Genomic DNA, 27,781 nt, shown 5'->3' with positions numbered 1-27,781 from the left:
CAGGAGGTCAGTCACTGGTTATGTAGTCTTCCTTGGTTCTAATCCTATTTTGTGGCAATCCAAGAAGCAATCGTCTGTGTCTCGAAGCTCCACAGAAGCTGAGTATAAAGCTCTAGCTAACTGTGCAACTGATGTGTGTTGGATACGGTCCCTTATGAAAGATCTCCATCAGTTCTTACTTGCTCCTCTTGATTTACACTGTGATAGTATCTCAGCATTGTTTCTTAGCACCAATCCTGTCTTCCATTCCAGGATTAAACATCTTGATATTGATTATCATTTTGTTCGTGAATGGGTGCAGAAGAAAGATATAGTGGTGCACTATATCTCCACAGACAATCAAGTTGCAGACATTCTTACTAAAGGACTTCACAGTCTTGTGTTTGTTAAGCACTGCATCAATCTCAGCCTTGGTGTTCCTGGCTGCGATTAAGGGGGGATAATAACAGAAGTACAAGTGTTGAATATTGATTGGTTAGGATATAATAAGGAGAGGTGTAGAGGAGTGCCACATAGGCAAATTAGTTAGGAATAGAGTCTTATAAAAGCTACTGTACAAACGTTTACACTATTCATTCAATTCAGTTGCTTCTTCTTTCTTTTTCGCTGCTTATCTTCTTTCTCTCTCTAAAACCTTTCTTTCTCAAGCTTCTTGAATTCTTTGATCTTCTAGTGTTATAAAAAATGACATGAGACCGCATAAGAAAAAGTTCAAAAAAAAAAAAAAAAAAAAACTTGTACAACTATATTGTACCTTCAAAACCGTTCTCAAATCAAGAGTTTTGAACATTTTTATAATCCAATGTGAATATCAAGATTAAAGAAGCTATACATATGATGCAAACAATCATCCTAACTATCCACAAGTACCAAGATGTAATTTTGGAAAATGGAAATCATAACAAACTCTATAAACAAGTTTCAACTCACACAACTCCACCAAAGGTACCAAAATTATTCCCAAATTCTAATGACCCAGAATTCAATTTCACATATCAGCTAAAATGAACTTTTCTCTAACAAAATCACTTCTTCAAAAGTACAACCAAACAACAAATCACAATAAACTCAAGCACATTTCTACATATCAAAAGCATCAAATTTCGTTACAAAAATAAAACAATTTGTAGAATTTAAGCCAAACATAAAAAAAAAAAATGAAGAAAAAAAGAGTCATAAAGATCCTAAGAAGCAAAAACCAGGGAAAATGGAAGATGGGGTTTACCTATGCGGATGTTCATGTTCCAGGTTACTGACAGAGTACGAGAAGGTGGGGGAGGCAAGAGAGGTTTCCTTACGAAGAAAAAAAGAGGTGAGAAGCAAAAACCAAAGAAAAATGGAAGATGAGATTTAGCTGTGTTGTTGTTCATGTTCTAGGTCGTAAGTGGTGGGGGAGGCAAGAGAGGTTTCCTCTCTCTCCTATCTGTTTCTCTTTCTCTACAAAATCAGAAATGAGGGTTGCAATTTTCTAGGTAACTTATTTATATGGGAAGGTAATTAGGTCATTTCAAGATGTAGAAAAATCATACTTCTGTTTCAAGATTAAAAAATTGTCTTGTTTTGAGGTATTTCTCAATTTTTTAGGCCAAATACATTTTTCTACATCACTATTTTATGTTTTTATTGTAAAAGGGTACAACCCTCTGTTGCCATACTTGGCTTTTTAGGTACAATGTCCAAGATTTTGTAGTACGACTCCTATGGACGCTACCGATTGTGACAGCTGAAAAATGTCCATTACAACAATCTCTCTTCAACTCCACCCCAACAAAATACACCAAAATAAATAATAAACTCGGAAAATTGAAAAATTGAAAATTTGAAAAAACAAAACGCACAGAAAAACGAGAGAGAGAGGGGGAGGGAGGAGAGAGAGGGATCTGCCAGAACCAAAGAAATTCATCGAGCTCTCCTTCTCTCCGATCAGATCGGACTCTCTGTCGGTACAAAAATTAGGGCTTCATATTCACTTTCCCAATATCTCCCACAAAATTTCGATTTTTACATTTTGCAATTCGAAATTATCCAACAGTTTGAATTGCGCCTCATTCCTTGATTCCCTGATCCGGATACGCTGTAATTTTTTAGGGTTTTGTTGTTGGCACGTAGGGTTTTGGTTCGTCAGGGGTTTGTGAGGGGAGGCGGTGGTGGCAATTGGGCATTCGTTTGAAATTGTTTGAGTTTTGGGGATTGATTGAATGGCTTCAGCTCAGGTACTACCCAACTCGCGAAAGCAAGATCTTTTGGAAGCCGGAAAGCGCCGGGTAATGTTTCTATTCGATTACAATTTCGATCTCGCACGAAATGTTTCATTTTGCATTTGTATGCATGCTTGGGTCTGTGTATGTATATGCAATTCGAAATGCGATGATTGATTTTTCATGTCAAATCTTAATCCACTTGTCGAGTTTGATTGCGAACGGTCGTAATTCATACTTTGTAGCTGTCATAATGTAGTTAATTTGTTGCCGGTGATTGAAATTCGGTTACAAACGCACATTTTTGTGGTCTAGGAATCCGTTTTGATTGGGTTACATGTTTAGAAACAGAACGGGAAATTGGGAATATGTTGAATGTTGATGTTTCTGGGTGTCTACGTTGAACCCTTGTATCTTGTTTTCAGCTAGCAGGAACAAACTGATTTAGCAGTATTTCAGTTACGTGACGTAAGAAACAAAGATGTAGAACAGATAGGTTGTGAATTTGCATATAGGACTAGGCTGTCATGGTTATTTCTCAAGCATTCTTCATGTACAGACTCCTTATGGTATGAAAAAGAAAGAGGAAGAAGAAGAGCACAATAAACTAAAAGTGTCAATGATCTGCTGTACTTTGACAAAGTTTTGTTTTGTTTCTTCAAAAAGAGGCTATCTAAGCATCAAGGTCCCTTGATAGACGGATCAAGTCTTAGTTCTGGGTCTCTATAGTTCACTTTTTCTTAGTTTAGAAACTTGACTTTAGCAAATATTTAGTCATTTCAGAGACAAATTTGACACCAAATATTTTTTATTTGATTGTTGAATTTCACACATATTTGGTTTCCTCTGCTTTTGCAGCTGGAGGAGTTTCGGAAGAAAAAAGCAGCAGACCGAGCTAAGAAGGCTTCATCCACTAGCCAAATCGATGCTTCTGAAGTTAGCTCAAACGAGAAACAATCTCTAGAAACTGAACATGTACGAGTTACATCCTCTGATGGTGCTGGTACATCTGATGGGCCCAGTAGTGCTTTTACTGAAACTTCTTCTGTATTATTGAACAATGATAGCAATGCGATTGATTTTTTGCAAAAAAATGAACAAGCTTCTGTGGATAATAATACACACAGTAGTCCTTCAACCTCTGAGTTTAATGCATATTCTGGAGATCAAGTACAGAAACATGCTGATCAAGAATATCAGAGATATGGTGGTTTAGGGTTTGGGGGACCACTGGCCGTTAATAATCGCCATGGGACTAATGGGATAAGTAATGATTTTGAAAAATATACTGGTGCCTTAGGTGGGACAACATCTGACCAGTCTATTGCTCCACGCCCACAAGCAAGTCAAGATTTTGTGGGCAATACAAGTCACTCCAGTTCTTATGGAAGGAACGAATTTCAGTCCAAAGAACATAATACATCTTTAATGGATTCTGGTTCTTCACATCCATCTGTTGCAAAAATCTCATCTCAGAACCCTGTCAGCACATCATTGCTACAGAGTGAGGCCTCTAATGTCAGCATAGTGTCTGGTGGCCCTACACGGTCTTCACTTTATGAAGGTAATTGTACATTTTTGGATTTTGGTTTTCGGTGTTCTGATCTAAAATCAGTGTATTTGTGAATAATTTCCGACTCTTCTCTTTGAGGAATATGCTTACTGTATTATGTTTTGAGATGTCATGGCAGACTTGGTTGAACCCAGTCCCAGCATAAGAGGATTTGCTTCTGAAGTTGGTAAAAACATCCGCGGTAGTAGTGAGGACTTAAGTGATTCTCTGAGTTATAAATTTGGGGAAGGAAAGCTTAGCAGCTTTGCCAGTAGCATTTCTAGTGGGCAGAGTGCACCAGTTCAAACGTATGAATCCATGGGGGGTTTTGGATCTGATTCTAGAGGTTCCTCCAATCATGCATCATTGTATTCAGTTACGCCTGAAACTGATTCTCGGAGATCTCGTCCATCCTTCCTTGATTCTCTTAATGTGTCTAAAACTTCTTCAGGCACTGTTTCTCAACAACCTGAACCAGAAGGGCCATTTATGTCCAACAGTTCTAAATCAAGTGGCATGAATTTTCTAGGTCATCGCCTTTCCACAAGCCATCTATGGATGATGATACTGTGAGACCCTTTTTAAAGTTTGAAACTGGTGCACCTCATGCATCTGAGCCTTCCATGAAGTCTTCACTTTCTCCTAATGCTTGGATGGACCAGCAGAGGCCAACAGTTGAGGGGCATAGTATGGAGAGAAAGCATGAATTTTATTCTCCTAATCAGAATGAAGATTTTTCTGCTTTGGAACAGGTGTAGTGTGTTTCTATTTTTCAGCTGGTGGATTTTTACACATATGTCCAGTGGTGCTACTCCTTTCTCATATTCAGATATTTTGTCCATTTTAACGTGGAGAATCCTTAATCAATTCAATAGTTTGCTGTTGTGGCCTCTCTTTAATGCATAGCATGAAAAAAGTAGTCCATTGAGTTTTTATGAGCATCCTTTTGGATGAAAATATAAGTTGATTACTAAAGAACATTACGAGTAATAAGGTGTATTGATGACATAGTTGTAACTTTTGAGGGAGTGTGACAGGATGGCAATAGATATAAGCCTATAGTGAAGATATGTAGATGATAGCAAAGTAAATTCGAGATACTAGGATATTTATGGTATGGGATTGACCAAAAAGGATATATGATATTGAAGAATGGAAATACCTTTCTATTCAAGTGCATTACCTAAGCTGGCGCATAATCCTAGTATTACTCTCAAATTTTGACTTCCTTTTTTGAGACTTTGAATACAATAAACAACTTTAGCACAGTGGAGTAAGATACAAATACTAAGCCAAGGCCTATACACCAGATAAACTCATTGACCATGGATAAAGAAAAACTGTTTCAACGTCAAAAACTGATATGTCCCTTTTTTGTCAGTGGAACGTTTGACATTAAATTATTAGATGCTAAGTTTGTTTAGTATATCTACTAAAGTTTTATTTTCCATGCGTCAGTTATAAATTGTGAGCTGCAAGTATCATATGGCTTTGTCATTCATCATAGGTTGTAGTACTTCAAAATAAAAAGGACGAATTGATTTAACCTTGTTAAGTTTATTTGAATTGTGATGTCACCTTAGCAAAATCGTTTCTTTGGAATACTTTTTTGTTGACATGTTTTTGTATTTTTCTTGTCATTATGCAGCATATTGAAGATCTGACACAAGAAAAGTTCTCTTTGCAACGAGCACTTGAGGCTTCACGTGCTTTAGCAGAGTCATTGGCTGCTGAAAATTCTTCTTTGACAGAGAGTTATAACCAACAGGTGTTTCTGCTTTACATGATATTGCACCTTGACATTTGTGTAACTTTTACTTTGTTGATGAATTGTGAACTAAACATCTTTGTATTACTTTCTTTTCGCCTGTTTTATCCTATTATGAAGACGGTTGTGCTGACTTCATCCGAAATGATGCCCCTTGTGTTTCCCTGACAAAGTCATTTGATAGTGCCATGGCCCACGGCGTTATTCTAACTGTTTTTCTGTATTCTTTTTCTCCAGAGAACTGTTGTTGATCAACTAAAATCTGACTTGGAAAATATACAGGAGGAAATCAAACACCAGCTGGTTAGAGTCAATCATCCCCCTTCTACTGATAATTGCAGAGCAAACTTACACCTCTGGGGACCATTCTAATTTATTAGTTATTTAATATAGATGGAACTTGACTCGTCCTCAATTTATGTTGTAGTATTAATTTCTTGATGTGAACAGGTGGAACTTGATGCGGTCAGAAGTGAATATGCAAATGCACAGCTAGAATGTAATGCCGCTGATGAACGTGCTAAGCTATTGGCATCCGAAGTTATTGGATTAGAGGAGAAGGTAGTGTTTTTTCTTGGTATGTTGGGGTTTTCGGTACTGCCTTTAGAAAGAAATTTCGATTCTGTTTTTTGATCTGGAGAAAACCTTTCTTATTATAATTGTATTTGCTTTTCTGTCTGAATAAAGGGACATAATAGGCAGAAATTCTCATGATATTTTTTTTCCCTTGATTGTGAGCTATGAAACTATTAATATTCACACTTTTGACAAACATAAACTTTTATCCTTGTATGATTATATACGTGTGTGTATGCACTTATTGATACAAGTTAGGTACTGAAATTGTGAATCGTTGATAGTTCTTTTTAAAATAAAATAAAAAAGAATTCAAATTTTTGTTTACTTTTGTAGGCATTAAGACTAAGGTCCAGTGAGCTAAAGCTGGAGAGGCAATTGGAGAACTCACAGGCTGAAATCTCGTCGTACAAGTACATTAGCGTTCTACTGTTCAGTAAATTAAGAATTTATGCACATATTCTGAATCACTTGTTTGATATTTTACCACTCCCCATCTTATATGGAGAATGTTACACTTGTCTTGGAAATATAAAATAAAATAGAAACTAAATCTGAAATTTTGACAGTGGCTCTGAATGCAACAAACTACTGAGTAATGAGCTGTAGAATTTTGTGTTCTGAGATTATGGATTAAGTTGTGAACACCTTTTTCATCCTTTATTGTTGGGCTTGCGGGTTTCAATAGAATCTTGTGCCATCATAATGTGAAAGGACATGCTCACATGCTCAAGGAGTGGAGATGACAAGTACCTGAAGAAGTAGGACTAGTTTGAGACAGATTCAAAGTCTCTTACTCTAATGGTGGGATCTTATCAATGTGCTTTTGGACCAAAGAGCTTCTGGTTATCTAGCAAAATATTGTTATCACATTATAAGTATGGTATTATATAGTATTAGATGGGATGCCTCACTTTCGATGAACTATGCAATTTTATTACATGCCTTCCCTGCCCGTTCCCCACCCACCACACCCCCCCCCTCCCGCGGTGCCCCCTGCCTCACGCGCCCTCCTCTCCCTTATCCCATTGATTATCATGCTGCGTTGCTACATATTTAGGTTTGGATTTATTTCCATTGTCTCTGAAGATAACTATTTATGAATCTGTGCAGGAAAAGAATGTCCAGCCTAGAAAAAGATCGTTCAGATTTGCAGTCAACTATCAATGCTCTTCAGGAAGGTAAGTGCTCCTATATAAAAACACCTATGTGTAGAATATTTACCTTGTAGTGGCTTTTCCAGGGACAAATTGCTTCTGGCTTACTTTTTTAATTTCATGGTCTAGATTTTCTGCTTTCTGGTGTCATTGTCACTATTTTAAGCTACTAAGAGCTTAACTAAGCGACATCTCTTAGCAAGGTTATTTAACTGCTTAGATTGTGAAGTAACTCCACACCACATCACTAGCCCTATAAACTATTGGTGAGATAGAAGATGCACAAATGCAGCCAGACTCCCAGTCATGCGTTTGAATGAAGTGGTCATGTATTCCGTTATGTTTTTTAAGTTTTGAAACTTTTTGTTCTTCTTGTTATAGTTATATTAGCAATATGAAGACAAGCTAAGAATATTGGGAGTTGCACGTAGCAAAGGCCCTAAATTTAATTGATAGGGGCCGGGACAACTGTATTATGTATGTCCATAAATATTGAAACTTGTTAGGCCTACATTTGAGAATGCTTCGTTGGATATGTGGGCACACGAGAAAGGACAAGATTAGGAATGAGGATATCCGAGGTAAATTAGGAGTAGCTGAAATTGAAGATAAGATGAGAGAGAATCTGTTAAGGTGGTTTGGACATGTGAAATGAAGACCTACAGACGCTCCGGTTAGAAGGTGCGATTACGAGACAGAGGGTCAAGGCCAAAGGGGTAGGGGAAGACTTGGGAAAATAGACTCTAAGAAAAGACTTGGACTACTTGGATCTAACAGAAGAAATGACACAAAACCGAGTACAATGGCGTTCTGGGATTCATATAACCAACCCCACTTAGTGGGATAAGGCTTTGTTGTTGTTTCCATATTTCTTGACTGTTAAGTGGCTAAGTGGTCCTTGTGCCAATAAGGGCAGGTCGTTGTGAAATTATTGGGTTGTTTCTTAAGCTTTCCACTAATGTGAATGCACCCTTATCTAGTATTATTTATGGTTGCATATCTTACCCCTTATTCAGTGTTATTATCTGGTATAGAGAAGAAGCTGTTGCAGTCTATGCTACGGAAAGCCTCCACAAGTGGAAAGAAAGTTGATGTCAGCAAGAGTACCACTAACAACAAAGATGTGTCTACTTCTACAGAAGATCTAGGTAAATTCAACTCTTCTGGATATTTTGCTTATAAATTGATATTTCTATATCCAAATGATAAGGGCTGAGTTTCATAATGTATCCGGTTAATTGGTATGTGGCCATGGTTCTTTTTTCTTTTGTTTTTTTGGGTTTTAGTTTCAAATTAGTGCTTGAGTGTGTTATTATATGTTGAACAGTACCATCTTCAAATTTTTAATGATTGCATTATATGGATGATATTCTGAGAATATTTCTAGTGTTGTGTTTATTGATAACTTTTGGTATCTATCTATTAATTTTATATCAACTTAACACGTTCGACAACTGTTGAAATAAACTGATCGCTGCTGATTTATCCTGATTACATTAACAAAAAATCTGTTTAATTGTAATCCTAATTAATCAATATCTTCCAAAAGGCAAAAACGATACCCAGACCTCTGGGAATAGGCAAAAGTAACCTAAGTGCTACCTCATTGTTTTGATTGATATTCTTGATCAACTGCTTTAATTACAGAAGTTGGAGTTGTTTTGGTTGCAGTCGTTGTATGAGAAGTTTATTACTTATTTTTGGGGAATTTAAGTTACTGATCAATGCTCACAAAAAACAAAGAATAATGTTTCACAAATAAGCCTTGTGTTTCTGTATCTTTTTTGTAATCTTTTTGTAATCTTTTTTCTTTTATAATTATGCTTTGTGCTTTTGGGTATTGTGTTCACTAGTTGAGGAAAATGAAGACGCTATTCCTGACACCTTAGGCCAGGAAAGGGGCGATGCCTTGAGTTTCCCAATGCTGCCTGAAAATGGACAGTCAACTTTTGACATTTCATCTGTGAATCTACCTCCCGATCAGATGCGAACAGTTGAAAACATCAGTACACTAATTTCCGAGGTACCATGCACCCCTTATATCCTCTCCTTACTATCTACCCCTTGTATTTGTTGTACTTTTATGCGCAAACGGAAGTGAATTATAACAAAGTACCAAATATCAACATTGTAGGTGAAAGCTAAAACAAACAATCTCAAACTAACACAAGAGATTTATGTGGTTTGCCGTGAAGCCTACGTCCACGGGTGAAGCACTACGAGGAATTTCACCAAACAAACGGAGATTACAAAAAAAGAGTGTTTAAACTCTCACAACCCAAATCCCACAAATTACAAACCCTAAACCAAACAAGTAGAGAACTCAAACAAACAAAGAAGATTCTCCCAAATTGCTCTCTAACTCACAAACTCACAAATTGACTCTCACCAAATTGCCACACGAATGAGCCACACAAAATACACTAACCCTAAGGTCCTATTTATAGTGCATAGGACTTAGGTTGCAATAAGAATCCTAATAGGAAGTAAATCCAAATCCTAATCAAATAGGTAATTAACAAAATCTCTCCACTAAGGAAACCAACTAAGAAGTCAAAATCCAAACCCAAATAGGACACCAAAACCAAATAGGTAACACAAACCTAATTCTTTGCATCATCCTAATTTTGAGCCGTAAAACCCAACAGTATTTTCTCAGTGATACACTTTTGAAGGCTTATGTCCTTTCTTTTCCTTCAAATTTGTGTTCTAAAATCTAGTCCATTAAATTGAATTCTACTCTCTTTGGTATTTCAGTTAGCATTGGAGAAAGAAGAATTGATACAATCTTTGGCATCCGAGTCATCTCAATGTTCCAAGCTAAAGGTAGCATATTTTTAATTTTCAACTCAGTATAGTAGTCTGCTACAACTTTTGACTTGTTAGTATGTAGCCCACTTTAAGCAAGAAAGGGCTTTCTTTGGGACTGAGTAATATATTTTAGGGTTGAGGTCCTGTTGCTGATACATAGTTGAAAAAGCATTAACCATACAAATGGAATATGAAATAATGTGAGCAAAAGAGGCCTATGCACTTTGCACGTGTACTTGGTTCTGAGAATGATAGTATCATCTATGGGCCTCTCGCTCATACTCTAGTGCAAAATGTGTCTTCAAGTCATATTGTTAGCAGTCATTCAATTCTTTTTATATATTTGTTTGGAGTTCTTTTTATATATTCGTTTGTTTCTGGCTAATAATTGCAATGTTGATTGTTTTCCTTTTCATGAATTAAGGAGCTGAACAATGAATTGTCTCGGAAACTTGAAGCCCAAACTCAGAGATTAGAGCTTTTGACAGCCCAAAGTATGGCTCATGAGAATACTCTCGTCAGACAACCCACTCCTGTTGATATGCCGTACAATGCTCCATATGCAGATGAAGGTGATGAGGTAATGCGTCTTGTTTTATATAAATATTATTTATACTTAAAGCACAGGTACATCATTCCTCAAAGAACTGAACAGTTCTGTGATTGTTTCGCTCATAAATGCATTTATTGCCGAAATTACGAATGTCTTTCTGATACAAGCTGATAGTTACCTTATTGCTCAAAGTAAAGAAGAAAAGAAAAAGAAACCCAGAGTGCAAATGATTGGCTGATATAGAAATATATTCTTTCTCTATATTCTCGTATGTAGGTAGTGGAAAGAGTTTTGGGATGGATTATGAAGCTTTTCCCTGGAGGGCCATCAAAACGAAGAACTAGTAAGCTTCTATGAGTTTTGACTCAGTATAGCTTGTCAGGAATGCCTGTGCTGAGAGATCTGGTTTGGTTTTCCATCACTCCCTTGGCGTAATGAATGTCCTAATTCGTTTATTTTTTGAGTCAATCTTAGAGCCCATTCTTTCCAATACAAGAAATAAGATCTTGTACGTCAGAGGCCGGCCCTGTCATTGATTGAGAGAGCATTTCTTTGAAAGATGACAATAAAGTCCCATGTTACACTTATTGATTTAGATCTTATATTTTAGGGGAAGGGATGTGGTGGATACCGAAAGAGAGGGATTAAAAGTATAGACGTGAGAGATGAACGTGCATTTTTTTTTTTTGTTTCGCAATTTTTTGTTGTATTTTAATTTGAATGTGCATTTTGTTGAATGCGTTTGACATTTTTCTTCGCGAAACTTGTTCTGGCATGACTTTCGATATACATAATGATTTGTCGTATGAATTTGAATCGACGATTGCGTTATTAATCAGTTGGATCTAAACCAAGTTTTTTATGTATAGTAATATAAATGGATGTCTACAATGACATTGGGTAATTTACTGTTTCATCTACCTCCATGTAATGGCTTCCAAGTTGCAAAATGATGTAGGGTTTTTTTGTGCAATCAGTGATGGGTTTTTATTTTTTTTTTTTTGTTTTCGCTCTTTGGAGTTGTTAAAATCTGCTCAAATCATTAATGGAATGGAGTTCGGTTGAAGCATATACAATCTAGTGAATTACAAGGACGAAAATGCGACTGAAAAACATGTACAAATATGAAAATTCAGAGGCAAATCAGAAGTATTATTTATTTACTTTATCTCATCGATGACTTTAAAACAATATAAGCTGGTGAGAGGAATTCAAACTCAAATGTGTAAGAGCATCTCCATCTGTTGGTGGAAGGCAAGAGCAAGGCAAAGGCAAGGGCTTGTAAGTTGCCCTTGCTACTCACTCTGAATGGTAATTGCTTTTGTGCAACTCCACTCGTTTGAAAAAGGGCAAGAGCAAGTACTATTCACAAATATTTTTATTTAATTTTTTTATGCTTTGAAAATAAAACGATTGTTAATTCTAATAAATTATTTCAAATACAAGAATTTGGGAAGGGGAAAACAAATATAGAAGATGGTAGTAAAAATGAATATTGAGTTGTGATGGAGAAATGAAGAAGATGGTTGAGTATTTATAGAATAATCATATAAAACCTTTTTCTATTTTGTTTTGATTTTTGTTATAATTTTTTTTTCTATTTTTTAAATTTTTTTTTTTAGTTGAATGAATTTATCATCGTCATTGATTTTCAAACTGATAAGAAATGTGATACACCGAATTGTGTCATGTGCCGCAAAATTAATATTTTCCATTTTTTTTATCGTTGGAAATTCAATGGCCCATAAAGTGCCACATCAACTAGCCATTGGAGGGTTGTCAGTTTTTTGCTACAGCGGGGCCCACCGTTGCATTTTTTTGTCGGCCCACTCTCCTTCTGGGAGCACACGCACTTGACAGAAAAAAAAAATTAAAATCTGCACTGGCATCATCGTGACATCAGCTTGCTTGCCAATAGTAGGTCGGGCTTGAGAAGGCAGCGCGTTTGGGCTGGCAGTGGTTGGCTCACCTCTTGCCTTTGCTTTATTGGACTACTGATGAGTGTTTTATTTTTTTGGGTGGATGGATAATATTGTTACCTTTGTCCTTGAGTTCTACCAACAGGTAAAGATGCTCTCAGATCAACTCCGGCAGTTTCCAATTGCCCTTGCTATTGGGTGAAACTGGCTTCTTGCCTAGTAGTTGAAAAATGAGAGGGCAATTTTGCGAAAGGCAGATGCCCTGTCGATTATTACAGGGGCTTCACCTGCAAATAGGGCGACCCACCCCCCCATGAAGGACACAGAGCCAACTTGCTCAAATCAGGTGCAACAACTGTTGGATTTTGAAAGGTTTGTTGATCAGGACTGTAGATTTCCAATAGTAAAAAAAAAAATTTGGGGTTGCGCCACGAGGCACTTTTGTGGCGCTTGAGATTATAAAATTTTGAAAATTTAAATGGGCAGTATTAATCCAACTCTAAAAAATCTAAACCAAATCTAAAAAAGTTTTAAAAATGATTAAAAACGTTAAAAAACTTACAAAGTTCACACTTAAAAAATCTTACAAAGTTCAACACACTTGCAAATTGAACATTTAAAATTAAACAAAATCTACGATGATAATTATATGTGGGGATAAGACGAAGAAAACATTGAAAAATAAAAAATATGTTTGTAAATAGTAATCGGCCTTATCCTTACACAAAGACAATTACTGTTTAGCGTGAATAGTAAGGACAATTTCATTGCCCTTGCTTTTCAATTGCCTTTTCATTCCACCAATGGGTAGAGATGCTCTAAAGGAGAGCCTATGTAATACTCGAACCAGTGCGGCTAGCCTTAATATACAGCAACTCAACACTCCATTCTACATTTTCTACAAGAATTTCACTGGAAAAAAAATTGACTTTAAAAGTTATTTTATATATAAATTACCCTAATCTATTAGAAAGGATGAACTCAAATTTGTGTTTAAAAAAAAAAAAAAAAACAACGCATTGTCCTAACGAATTGGTCTAACTAACGTTTACAAATTGACTTGAAATTTGGGCCGGGTTTGTATGGATGCAAACACCATCGAAGTACAATAATATGTGGTTCAAACAGCCTCAGACAATGCAATTTAAGATAGTTTTTTTTTTTGGAGTTTTAATGAAATACTCCCGGTACTGTTCACTCTTAACGAAAAACAGCATTTTTACCTTTTTCTGATACTATTCACTATACCTTTATTTGTCATTTTTCATTAAAACTATTTTTTTTTTGAACTTTTTGTTAGTTTTCCTTTTCTTTTTTTTTCTTTTTTATTTATTTATTTATTTATTTTATTGTTTGTTTGTTTGTTTGTTTGATCGATCATAGTGGCTGAGATTATTGGTTAACTCAGTAAATGACTTTTTCCCCACTCATATAGGCTGTGTTCCTTGAACTATTCCTGACATGCAAATATGGTTTAATTTAGAGTTTGTGATGTGACAATCCACAAGTAATCTGTTACATTATTTGGTGAATAAATTTGGTGACTAATTTTATTTGATGATATAAATGCTCTTGGAACACATACGCGCATGCAGATTCAGTTATAAATTTCTATATATATATATATATATATATATATATATGGTTTTGTTATCTACAGGCATGCACATTAATTTTATGTTCAGTACTAGCTCATGTTAAGTCAGGCTGAACCTTCGGCTCATGCATGGTTGTCCATGTCTCTCTATGGTTGCAGAGACCTAATAAAGTACGAGGTTGCAGTCGAAGATCAACAAGAAGGATGAAGCATCTATCAAACATGAAGGAATGGGCTATTTTCAGGTGGAGCTAGGAAAGGATATGGGTGGTGGCCTCCCCATGTGGTTTCGTATTTTCAATAGCAGGGTCGAGTAATGAGAACCTTAGAAAATCCCAGTGAGGATTGACAAAAGTGCAGTTGTAGAATTCATTTTGTAGGCTTGAAATGCTGCAAACTTGAGCAGACAAGCTCTGCTTCTTTGCTTGGAAAAAAAGAGGGAGCCACAAGTAGCATATGCAAATGAAGGAATAGGATTGAAATGGTTTTTCTTTGTTTAGAATCTTTTTGTTTGTGGTTGTAAAGAAATTTAAGGTGTTCTAGCTTTATCTGCATGTCTGAATAAACAGCATGGAGACTCATATGGGTTGTCCCTTACTGCTACATTCCATTTCCTGAAGAGAGTAAATCTTTCATTCTATTTATCTTTTTATCTTTTCTTCCCAGGGAATTAAAAAAGAAGCTTTTCATGCTAGTCAAAGATTTAGAAGAGAGGGAAAGAGATTAGTAGAAGGGTAGAAGACTGTTGGTTGCTAAATCAGCACTTTTAGGAGCTAATCCGAATCCTTTCTTATGATGAATAAGTGCTATTAAAATGCAATGACCAAGATCTATCAGTTAAAAATCTTGAATTATAGGATACCAGGACACCAAAGACTTTTGAAGTTATGCAGTAATTATAGTTGTAAAACTTTTGTTTGGTGTAAGAGTATTGTTTTGTGATATTCCAAACAGAATGTGTCAAGATTTATGCCAATGTTGACCAAAAGAAAGTTTTATGGAAAATGTTGAAAACCCCAAGGGCTGTATGTATGCTCACTGTGGGACACTATCCATGTGCAAGACAACATGGGAGGAGTCTCTCTCTCAACCTATTTCTATCTGAATTCTGAAACCAGTTAAAGCAGAAATCACTTTGACAAGATTTTGATGTTGAGCTGAGGTGGACCAGGGACCCACAGAAGTTATTGGGCCCTAGTGGACCCATCTTGGGGTTAAAGAGAGCCCATCAGATATGACTAGTGGATCAACTTGCTTTGATGAACCAATTTGTGTGTAAATTAAGAACGAATATGAGGATTAGGTTGAGTAGTGCCTGTTTTTTTTTCTTTTCTGTTTTAAGTTTGAGTTTTATAAGCTATAGTATTTAGAATAGCAAAACAAACATTGTGGGTAATGCGAGTAAATGTGAGTTAGATCAGTTGGTCAGAATAATGTGTATGTTTTAAGTTTGAGTTTTGTAGGCTTGAGTGCTTAGAATAGCAAAATTAACTTCGTGTGGTATGTAACAAATAGAAAAGATGTGGATTATATTAGTTGGTCAAGTAATGTGTCACCTTGTTCACATGTAAATTCAAGTCTTACAGGTTAAAGTGATTAGAATAAAAAAAGAAAACCTTTGTTTAAAGTAATAAAGAGAGCACATATGAATTAGGTTAGGTGGCTTTTTTGTATAGAGTTCGACTCTTATAGGCTAAAGTGATTAGAATAGCACAAAAAAAACCTTGTGTGTAAAGTAATAGAGAAAGCATATGTATGTTTACCCTACCAAAGCAGTGTGTTGGGTTCTTTGCATTAAAGCTCGAGTCCTATAAGCTAGAGTGATAACAGTAGCAAAAGGATTTTGACACCTCCATTTTTTTCAAAATAAATTTAAGAAGAATCAATCAACAAATAAAAAAGAGTACAAAAGAATAAAATATAAGTGCGGAGATCATTTCCCGTTAAAATATCAAAAAAATAATTGAGGGTGATGGAGATGGAGATTCTCTTCATTTGACTAGAAATGGATTATTATTAAATTTGAACACAATATTCCACAGGAAATAAAGAATAAGCCACATCTTCCTTTTATGCCCAATTATTTTCATATGTTAGGGGTTTTTTTTCTATAGGAGAGGGCTAACTTCTGTATTTTACATTATTCTCTACACAAACTGATACCAGTTTTGGTTGATTAGTCACCAAATAAATTTTTGTTTTCCAAAGAAAAAAAAAAAAAAAGGAAAAAAAGAGGACAATTGCAATTTCTCTGCCATTTTTGCGTCCTCCATATTTAGAAATGTGAAATGCATCTCCTATGGCGAGCTGCAACAGATTTTCTCTTCTGCTTGGTCTCTTCTTTCCAGCTCTTGGCAATGTCCTGTGACACACCAATGGCATCCAATGAGGCTCCAGATAGTCCTCTCCTTGTAAACCCTACTGCATATAGTCCTGCATTCCCTTTCCACCCATTTGGAAATGCATTCTTAGGAATTCCTTCTCGTGAAAAGAATTCATTTTCCTGCACAACATAAACATTCCAAACGAATATTTAGTTTTAAGCCATTTAGTAATTTCATTCATACATGCAGTTTGTAAACGCAAGTGTAATTCATAATCGGAATTTAGTCTTTCAAGATTCTGATTACGGATAAGTCTAGTTCTTTTGGTTATGTGGTGATCAAACATCATTCGCACCTACCTGGAAATTTGATTTAAGAGTTGAGATTAAAACGTTAAAAACACATTCATTTATTCTCTACCATCAATATCAATCAAAAATGAGTGACTATTCAGTTCTTGATCGTCCAAATACTAAAAGAACATTTATTTAAGTAAAAAAAATCATAATTGTCTATGTGAACCTGTATTTTTCCATTTTAAAAATATGTGGTAATAAAAGGGTGTATGGAAATAGGGATAACTTCCATAACTGTCTGATGGATTTGAATTGAAAATAGAAGCTTCCAAACACATAAACATGGAAATATTCCAAGAATAAAATAAAAAAATTTCTAACCTTGAGCCATGAAGGAACATTGCTCCGATACCCAGTTGCCAAAACAACAGAATCGATCTCAAGAATTTGTCCATCAACAAGTTCAACTCTGTCATGAGAGAACCTTGAGATTCCAGGAACCACCTTGATCTTACCAGATCTTACTTTTTTCAAGGCACCAGTATCCAACACTGGAGTTTTCCCTGAAATGTTTTTGAGCTCCAAAGGACCTAAAGATGGCCTTTTCAGGCCATATTTTTCAAGATTTCCATAAAGTAGCCATGCCAGCATCAGCAATATCTTGTCAGCAAGCCAGAGTGGCAGCCATTTCATCAACAAAACTGCCAATTCAAAGGTTGACTTTCCAAAAATCTCCCTTGGCAAGACATGAACCTGTTACCAAAAATAGAGGAATAAGAAACTCATTAAGTTGAAGTTTGACTTTGTATTAGTAAATAAACAAAGGTACTAAACTTTCATTAAAAACCAGTCATTGATGAAATTCGAACTCAAACTGTGGAAGGAAAAAGGTTTGTCAAATTTCATTACTCACCGAACTTCGAACCACCATTGAAGGACTTGCATTGTGATTGCAAAGATCAAGAGAGACTTCCATGCCTGAATTTCCGCATCCGACAACTAGTACTTGCTTGCCACGGTAAGCGAGGCCGGACTTGTAGTCACAGGCATGTACGACATTCCCTTTAAACTCTTCCAAGCCTTCGAATTCCGGCACTACTTTCTCCGAATTCTCTCCAGTTGCCACCACGAGCCACCGGCAGATGTACTCAACTTCGGCAAAGGAAGAAGGGTTTGAGTCGCTCGTTGAAATACTCGTCTTGACCCTCCAATGACCAAAGGTTTCATCATACTCGGCAGACTGGACAGTCTCATTGAAATTTGGGCTAATGTCAAAGTGTTGAGCATAGGACTCTAGGTAGTTGATGAACTGGTCTTTTGTGGGGTATTCTGGGAAGTCGTCAGGGAATGGGAAATTGGGTAGTTGGCAGAATTGCTTGGGGAGGTGAAGTTTGAGGCGATCATATGTGCGTTTTTGCCAAAGAGAAGCAATGCAATCGGCTCTTTCTAGTACAATAAAGGGGACGCCTTGTTCTTTAAGGCCAGCACCAACTGCTAGGCCTGAAGGACCTGCCCCTACAATTACAGGACCATTCACCCAAATACACTTCCTAGCAAAAAAATCAATATCTTGGTCAAATGATTGGTGAACCATTTGGGGTATGTGGTGAGGGAGACAGGAGTACTTGTTGCACAAAATTAGAAAGAGTGTGAAAATTGGAGAGTTGGTGTTTTGGGAATGGAGGGGGAGAGAGAGAGAGAGAGAATGGAATGTTAGATGTTTTGGAAGGAAGTGATGTGTGAGAGGGGAGAGAGGGATGGAGAGGTTTAAATAGAGAGAGAGGGTTCTTGGCCTTGAGAGCTAAGCATGTGACTGGGATTTGAAAATGATGGTTTGAGCCTTTGAGGGTCATTCATCAAATAATATGGTTTTGGCCGTCTTGTTTTGTGTCATTGCATTAATTAATTCAATTAGCATTTAGAAACCTACCTAACTAAATATGTATCTATACAAACCCAATCACGTTCTTATGTATTTTCCGAGTTCAACCTTGTCCGGACGTGAACAATTGTCCCATATAAGTTTATCTTCTCTTTTTTTCTTTTTCCTTTTTGGATCAGACGTCCCATATAAGTTTATCAAAATTTGCATTCTAATAAGGAGTTCAATTACTCTTCGTTTTGTCAATGAATTTATGGTAGACCTTCAAGTGTCTTGAAACCTTTAGTGAAGTGTGTGCTTCTTCGTCTATTTATTTTTATTTTCTTCTATACAAGCCATATTAATTTGGAAGAGGAGGAGGAGGGCAAATACAAAATCTCTAGTTTAAAGAATGAATGTTATTAACCAACCGAGTTACACGTTACTTTTTTTCTTTTCCAACCTTAGGTGGCGACAAGCCAAGCCACCCACTTGTGGTGACCAAGAAGTTAACAATGCTATATTAGATACTCTCAAACCTATGTGAAGGAGCACATGGTTTGTAGCCTGCTTTTTCCAGGGTTGGGTTCCAATAAGATAAGTCGGCCCTATAAACTTAGGCTACAACTGGTTTTGTGACTTCCTTGGTTTTAACTCCCCCTCCAGCAGTCAAAATTGTTTTGTCCAATCGGTACTGAATAATGCAACTCAAGAACCAACATTAATTGATCTGCACATGTCCATATTTAACCCACTTTTTGTGCAGACTATATATATGTATGTATGTATGTATACTTCTTCCTCTTTCTTCATTGACCAGGCTTTGATTGAGGGCATAACATAACAAGTATTTGTTTGGGAATATAATCATGGCCACGCAATCTTGAAATTTGTCTTTGATGGAGATTTGATCAAATCATAAGCAAACCGACTTTGGTTTTCTGCAGAAAACATCTAGCTACAAACCCATAACAATCATTAGTTTCTATAAACTATATATATGTCAAATTTTTATTTTTATTTTTTTGGTAAATATAACGCATATGTACATATTGCCCATCACAATTTAACAGTTTTATTAACACATGTTCAGGGCATTGCCATCGAAAGTTTCAGAAGGTTAAGCAGTAGGAACTATCCAGCCGAAATGTCTTTGTTAAACAATGACAACAAACAAGCTAACCGAAGGAAAATGCCACAAAATCCCTTTCATATAGTTGCATACAAAATTTGTTGCTCTAATTCTAGAGCATTTTCTTCTTTGGACATGCTCCAAAATCTTGAATTTGACAATGCAAAACTACAATGTTGACACATAATTAAACAACAAAAATAGATGGTTCACAAGCCATCCTTTTAACAAATGGGCGAACCAGAATGATTTGTTATATGTGGTATCAACCTCATCTTGCTTGTGGACATTTTTATTTTTATGTTTTTATACATGGAAATGATAATCACACATACCAATCTTGTCTTCTTACACATTTTTTTTATCATTAAATTGTATAAATCAAACGAAAACAGAGGATACAATTAATTAGGAGTGTGTAGGGAGACAAAAAGATACAATTAGCACAAGGGAAACGAGCCACAGAACTCAGGTATGTGAATGAGTGGTTAGCACCTTTTATATATACACATAAATATTACTTGAACCATATATATATATATATATATATATAACCTATATGTATCTATTAAGAGATAATTGGAGCAATGACTCTTGAATTTTAGCTTAATTGGAACTTTATTTCCTGGACTATAAAAATTTAAGAGTATTGGTCCGTGAACTTGTTATAATGTGGAGCAATGATTCTTTTGACTAACTGTGTTAGAACCTTCATCCTTTTTTTTTCCTTTCTAAATCCTTTTTTTTGGTTTGTTTGTTAAAAAAATTCTTTATTTTGGATGGAATTTCTACCGGAGTTAGTCAAAAAGGTCATTACTCCACATTATAATAAGTTCTTTAAAAAATGAGACAACTAGTGGCAAACCAAGGTTAGCCACCCATTCTGGGGGCTGGGAAGACTCACCCACATTATAGTAAGTTCAATGACCAAAGTTCCATTTAGGCCAAATTTTAAGAACCATTTTCCCAATCTTCTCATATTGTAATGGTTAGTTGGTAGAAGGTGTTCCGTAATATCGGGGTACCTCTCTCTCTAAACTGGTTGCTATATATGCACATGCTTTATTGGTTTGTATGGAAGTGATGTTAAGTATAAGTTTAATCAAACAGTCATTGGATATTATACAATTTGGCAAGAGATTTTCTGTCAAAGCTAATAATATTAGCTATTGATTTGATGAATTTTGACCGAGTGGCATGTCAATGGCTCCACACAAGTTGGTGAATGTAACCTTTGTGCCTGTGCAATGCACCTCCTGCTCTGACCACCACAATTTTTCATAAGCATCAACGATAATAAGGAGAGCTGATTTTTATACGAGGAAAACTAATGAAAAAGACTTGAAAATTTTGAGTTTTAAGGATAAGGACAAAATAAAGGGTAAAGTGAATAGTACCAGGATTGACTTTTTAGTGTATAAATGTGGTTTTTCGTTAAAGTTCTCTTTTATATATCATTTTTAACCAACACTCTCCTCGAAAATGATCATAAAATGACATTAAACCACAACCTCTTTATTATTAATATTATTGAACTCTAACTTTTTTAATTAGTGAGAATGAACGATTCGAACTTTATACCTTTTCGAACATTATAAAATAAAATTATTAAATTTATAACTAGCTGGTTGGTAGTTAGACTCTGACCTTAAGAATGAAGGCATCAGGTTAAAGAATTTACTACTAAATCTATAAATTCCTGCCTAAAGTACTAAATCTATTGACTTACCATTTCAACACGACTCATAAACCCACTGATGAGACAAAAGAGGAGAGAGATGCCTAGTCAATGGTAGATGGTTGGTTGCTCTATCTGAAGCATTTTAGGGACACCTGCCATCAGCTACCATCTTACCGGAACATTTTTCATTTTATTTACCTTGCAATATTGTAAGATGATTTAAATTGTTTATTTTTTGTCACTTTAAAAGTTGACTTAAAAAAATTAACTATTTAAATTAAGAATTGTTTAGTTGTTTAATTAATATTGTCAATTTTTTTTACAAACGGTATTATTTACATTAAAGGGATGAACGATTGGGTTAAGCTTCATAACGGGCTAACAATAATGTGGTTCAAATTCAACTTTAGCAAGAATCGAACTTAAGACCTCTAACCTACAAGTGAAGAGAGCCACTAGACCGTAGTACTTAGTGACATATTGTCAAAATTTTAGAAGTTAACTTAAAATTATAGGAAAACTAATGAAAATGACTTGAAAACTTTGAGTTTTAACTATAAGGACAAAATAAAGGGTAAAGTGAATAGTACCAAGATTGATTTTTTAGTGTAAAAATATGGTTTTTTGTCAAAATACACAATATCGGAAGTTTTTCGTTAAAGTTCCCTAAAATTATAGCTTGTATATTTTTTGTAATTGTATGATGATACTTAACTGGCTTCAGATATAGTTTAAATGAAAGTTCAGTAGTCTACGCAATGCTGTCCCCCTAATAACGCCCTACAGGATTACTAGCGAAAAAACGATAATGCAGCGTTCACGACAGACCCCTGCGTGTGAAATGACCGTGGTAATGGAGCGTGGGTGAAATATAACTAAATAATAAATGATGCACTTGAGCACTCAACCTTTGTTCGAATTTGAATTTGTCACAGACATTTTTCAGTCACCTCCACCAGACAACTCCCGAACATGTCTGTTGCGAATAGACATGCTCACTACAAATACATGCAACTGCGTATCATTTAATTAACTGAAAATCATCAATCCCTACATACCAAGCATACTGAAAGTATCACAGAAATTCGCCAGAAATCTAGTTTTCCGATACTGGAATTCTAACTTAGATTGTTGAATCCTGATGAAGCAGACGTCCGTAGAACTACAAGTACTGAGCAGGGACGAAATTTCTGTTTCAAGGACATTGCGGTACGCAAGCCTCGATCTTCTGTTTATCTGCTTAAATATTATTTCATTTTGTTTATTCTCTGTAATATATTTATTCGCATTTATTATTAGCATATATAAATTTATCACATATTGTTGACATATATCTAATATGGTTATTTGAATTAAGGCTCATTCTGAATTTCTCAATTCTAATGATGAAAAGATAAAAGTTACATAGGTACTATTGCAAGATCTTACAACATGATGTGCGTGATGGGTAGGGGTTTAGAATATTTTAGCACGCACGCATGTATTGTTACAAATAGTATCAAAGGCAATTCAATTACTAATTGTTTGTGCCACAGCAAGTGGGTTAAGGATTTCATTGTTGATCCTGACATCTTCGTGTGAGATCCCAAGTTTGTAAGGTTTATATATGGCGTCCGTTAAGAGTTTTACATCACTTGCGATGTTGCTTTCTACACAACTGTAAGAGAGCCTTGCTAATGACTATTCTTTTTAATATAGTGCATATAAGTGTAGTGAGGAAGTATTTAGAGGTCTGGCATATTTTCGATACATAAATGTAAAGCAAAAATTAAGCAAGATGTTGGTGTCAAAACTCCGATGGGGTCTGAATTGTGTTCAACAAGTATTTGCTCCAAATGTTGTTTTCGGTCTCGGTGCCACAAGATGGCTCCAGAAAAAGAGAGAATAGACATGCCATTATTGGAGGCTTCCAATAGATGGTGTTTGTGCCACACCCTAATCCCCAAATATGTCCAAAATCGACATGTGACACTAGAATGTAGGGGGTGCAAGTAAATACATACAAGATATACTGAAACTAAACTCAAATAAGTTATGCTAGTGGAGTCTCTCCCTCAAATATAAACACAAGGTTTGTACATCAAAATACACATAAACCCTCACTAGAATATAGATAAACCAAAAATAATACAAGGAAAGGTATAAGGGTAACCTAATTCCTCCAAGCTCTCTGGCCTCATACAGCTACCCCACTAATTCCTTGTATCTACTTGGCTCTATCACCTGCATAATCGTCCCATATACCATGGGAATTGTGCACCGGGCAAAGAAAAACCCGAATAAGTTGCGAAGCTCGTGTGAGTGATAATAATTCAATGTATGTGATAGTAATAAAACAAGTCCATTGATCTCAGTAGAAATATAAATCGTATAACCATACGTTATGAAATCATGATCAATCTTGATGGAAATCCCAAAAGGAATCACACAAACATCCATCAACATTTCAAAATCAGTTCATAAAGGTTCTCAAATCTCTCGTTCATATTTTGTTGAAAAATAGGGATAGAGCGACAAAGTTCGGCCAAAGCCTACAATAAGTAATAAGCAGGAAGTGACCCCCCAATGCGGATTAACCAAGCATAACCAATTTTAAGAACAAAGTAAGCAAGCAGAAAGTGTGCCCTCAATGCAGATTAACTAGGCAAAAACCACTCCTATGAACATTGGTAGGTGGTGATGACCCATTAACAAAGCATGACCACCTCTAAAGTACACATAGCCATAGCTACGTAACAAGGATTGCCCGTTGCAGATTAACCATTAACCAAGTAGACCATCCATGTACCACTGCTACATGATGCAAACTTGGTGTCACATCACCCTGTCACACTAGAATAATGGTCATCTACTAATCCCCATGTATTATAATCATCTCAGGAATGCATATCAAAACATATTTCATAAAGTAGATCGATGACTGAATTTAAAGCAACGGTTTAGTAGAAAAACACATTTTATAAATCCATGTCATCTCCACTAAGTATACTAGCATGAAAATTTCAAGGTAATAACCATATAAATATATTAATGTCACTCCTCTTGAGTCCGCGCTAGAGTACCCTTAGCACAAGGATCAAAGCGCTCAAGTACGATCACTGCCTAAAAACAAAGTACAAGTTCTGCCTTAGAACTCTAGTGATGGCCTGCTTCCCACAACAGGATTGGTCTGCTTCCCACAATATTTGATTTTCTATTTATAGTGGGTCCATTTACTGTATTTTCCTTGACTTACTACACTCATAATTTCTTCGTTAAAACTTTGATTCGTGAATGGTTTTTGCCTACGAGCTCGTGGGATCAAGCTCTATCTGATAATACTAAAAATGACCCCAAAAGGTCTACAAATTTTTAATGACTAATTATGAAAAAAGAACTTTTTTTTATTAAATACATATTCTAAAATTAAAGAGAAAAACATAAAATCAACCCCTTTCTACATGCTATCTTAAAGCTTGCCAAAAAAAAAAGAGCCCACCCCATATTCCGTACCGAATTTAAATAGTTAAATTCGGTGAAGGAATTTCACAACTTGTGTTCACGTGTGTGTGAAATTTGCATGTAAATCTGATTTCTTAACGAAATAATTGTGCCCCAAGTCGGACGTTGATTCGGTTAAGTTATTTTTTGTGCCTCGAGTGAATGAGGACTTAAAATTCAATGTTAACTTTATGTATGTTTTCCTAAAAACTAAAATGAAAGTAAAATGAGAAACAAATGTAATCATTTCATGATGAAGTCAAGCTACATGACTTGAAATGTATATTGACTGGAAATGTATAAAAAGCAGTAAATTTCTAGCAAGATCCAGACCATGAGTGCAATATGCTAGAGGAGTCCACCGAGATCACTGGTGTCAGATTACACTTATTACAAAACATGGGCCTCATAAAGGAAATTTGGTGGTTGGAATTGCACATCACTCGAATCATACCATAGAGTGGTAGAGCTCTCAAAGTTTTAGATCTTAGCATCATAGACAATGGTTTTTTTTTTTAAGAAAAGCTTTGAGATTGTAGCTGAGGAGCTAAGAAAGGTTAGCTAAAGAGCAATTGGGTTTGTGCTAAAAAATAGTTGGGTTGATTGAAGAACCACTGAAGGTTTTTTTAATCGTAGAGATTGAATTTGACGAAGGTCTTGGGCTTGAGGGCCTCTAGCTCTATCTATAGGCAATGGCGAATGAGCAACCTCGATCATATTGGTAAGCTAGAGCAGAGGTAGGTTGGTCATTTGGTGCTAATAGGGACTATAATTCCTGGTAGGTGGTCTTTAGCTATGTCTTGTGGCAATTCACACGATTGCAGTAGCAACGTCATCGGATGACGCGTGCATAGGCATTCAAGGAGACATATTCTTGGACCCTGATCATGTGCGTGGCAAATGCGGTTCGAAGGGATTTCAGTCTGAGGCCTCAGGCAGGTTAGAGTGAAGTGAGGTGGTGTCCAAGCCCTGGTTTGGACTTCAAAGTTGGTCGGTCGAAGTCGTGAGACTTTTGTGTAAATTAAAATGGATAGGCTCCATATCAAGCCTTATTTTTATTTATGCCCAAACACCCTTGAGCTCCAAATAATAAGCTATATTTTCGTATCCTATGCACTATAAATCACAAAAAACCTAGCCTAATATTTGGAGCTCAAGGTCTTCCATGTTTGTAGTGCATAGGAAACGAAAACATATAGAAATCACAAAAAATAAATCTCGTTAATTCTTAAATCGCTGTGAAATATTAGTTTTGTGGTAAAGATGTAAAAATCACAAAAATTAAAGGGAGATACTTATGAGAGGTGCGAGCGAGTGAGAGATACTGAGATCTAGGGTTTGAAAGTAAAGGAGTTTGTCTCATAATCAAAGGGTTATTGAAAAATCGTGCAATATCTCAGGTAATCACCGGAGTACTAGACTTAGGCATGTTTGACCAAATCGCTAGAAATTTGTGTTTTTTTGTGTGTAAACAATTTACTTTTCCTTAATTAGTTTGGTGTTTTTGTGTTGGTTAGTTCCTTGTTAACTAATTTCTTTTATGATCGAAAACTGAAAAAATATACAGGAGTAGAACTAAGAAAGGGGAAAGAATTAAGAAACGGGAGTAGAACTAGGAAAGTGATTAAGGCTCAAGAGCCACTTGAAATTGAATAGAGATATAATTTACACGAATCGATCGTGGATATCTCTAGTTCAACGAACGTATACGTTCTCATCGAGACAAAGCTGACAAGGACATGCATGCATGGTGCGACCACGTGGAGTAGGTGATTTTGGGTCCTAGATTCACATTTGCACCTGGGGAGGCCTCACAAAACCTAATGGAATTTGAAATCACGACATGCATCTATGCCTTATTCTTGCTTTGAAACTAGTTTTTAGTACGAGATAAAATGGTACCAGCTAATTTTACGGTTTGCAAGTGAGAATTTTAAAGTTCAACTCAATGAATTATTAATATTTATGCTGAGTTCTATATCTATATGGTTAGCGATTGACTAATTTTGTGGCTTGCCTCAATCTCTTCTCTCTTTAATATAGAATATCCCACTCTCCTTAAAATAGATATCCTTATATTAAATATGAGATATTTATATAGGGAACCTTATCATTCTCATCAACATCAATTAACTCAATAGACCTTTATGAAAGCTAATTAATGTATGCACATTCACATTATGCTTAAGACTATTAACTGGGTTTGCTCTCTTTTTATTTTTGATATCTTGAGTTTTCAGATTGTCGATCTGGCTGAACATTAATTCTAAAGGTTTAACCTAATTTAGTAACCAAAATTTATAATATAGCCTAACATGTCAAACTGACAAGAGATTCCCAATAACATATATAGTCAGTTTTCTCAAGCTGTTTGAGTATACATTGGCATAATTAACATCAAAGTAAGTCAAGTTTTAGATTCATATATATATATATATATATATATATATATATAGTTAGAGAAAAAAATTATATCCATCTTATAGTCAGTCTTCTCAAGTTGTTTTGTGGAAAATCAGTGGGTGTATATATCATGCAAATTATCTCTTTGTAGTTTTTGTTATGGTTATCTCTTTTTTCTTTGATTTTGGGTTGAAAACTTCGGTAAGATTTTTTTTTTCAGAGGTTCACTTCTATAGTTTGTGATCGACCTTTGGAGCGGGATGAGTTATACATCCGGCAAGCGCCAGTGAAGAACGAAGCTAAGCTGGAGGTCAGGTTTATATTCCATCAAGAGAAAGGGAGCAGATTGGTAAGAAGGCTGACCACATAGTGGGAGCAAACCGAAAAGCTCAGCTTTGAAAAGATTACAATTTCTTTTTTATGCTTAATGAATATCGTATGTTTTATTAAAAAAATCATGCATATTATATTTT

At 35.8% G+C, this 27,781-nt stretch overlaps 2 protein-coding genes across 2 annotated transcripts; one reads left to right on the top strand and one right to left on the bottom strand.

The window, feature by feature from the left end:
* The first annotated feature begins 1,780 nt into the window (after positions 1-1,780).
* Positions 1,781-11,453, top strand: LOC103955338 (protein BLISTER). Its single transcript, XM_048592002.1, is given in 14 exon segments — positions 1,781-2,264; positions 3,057-3,762; positions 3,878-4,323; positions 4,326-4,502; positions 5,399-5,518; positions 5,756-5,821; positions 5,969-6,079; positions 6,431-6,507; positions 7,208-7,275; positions 8,286-8,399; positions 9,105-9,274; positions 10,009-10,077; positions 10,487-10,642; positions 10,892-11,453. Coding segments are annotated over 14 exon segments (2,427 nt in total). The 5' UTR covers positions 1,781-2,198; the 3' UTR covers positions 10,973-11,453.
* A 4,606-nt stretch (positions 11,454-16,059) lies between these two features.
* On the bottom strand, positions 16,060-19,053 carry LOC103955340 (probable indole-3-pyruvate monooxygenase YUCCA3). Its single transcript, XM_009367216.3, has 3 exons — positions 17,665-19,053; positions 17,133-17,504; positions 16,060-16,634 (listed from the first exon to the last, which is right to left on the bottom strand). Exons 1-3 carry the CDS (start codon positions 18,343-18,345, stop codon positions 16,407-16,409), a joined length of 1,281 nt encoding a protein of 426 aa, XP_009365491.2. The 5' UTR covers positions 18,346-19,053; the 3' UTR covers positions 16,060-16,406.
* Between the last annotated feature and the right edge of the window lie 8,728 nt (positions 19,054-27,781).

The sequence above is a fragment of a genome, unplaced genomic scaffold (genome assembly GCF_019419815.1).
Source record: "Pyrus x bretschneideri cultivar Hongxiangsu unplaced genomic scaffold, Pyrus_bretschneideri_v1 Contig36, whole genome shotgun sequence".
NCBI lineage: Eukaryota > Viridiplantae > Streptophyta > Magnoliopsida > Rosales > Rosaceae > Pyrus > Pyrus x bretschneideri.
This window is presented reverse-complemented; position numbering and strand designations above follow the sequence as displayed.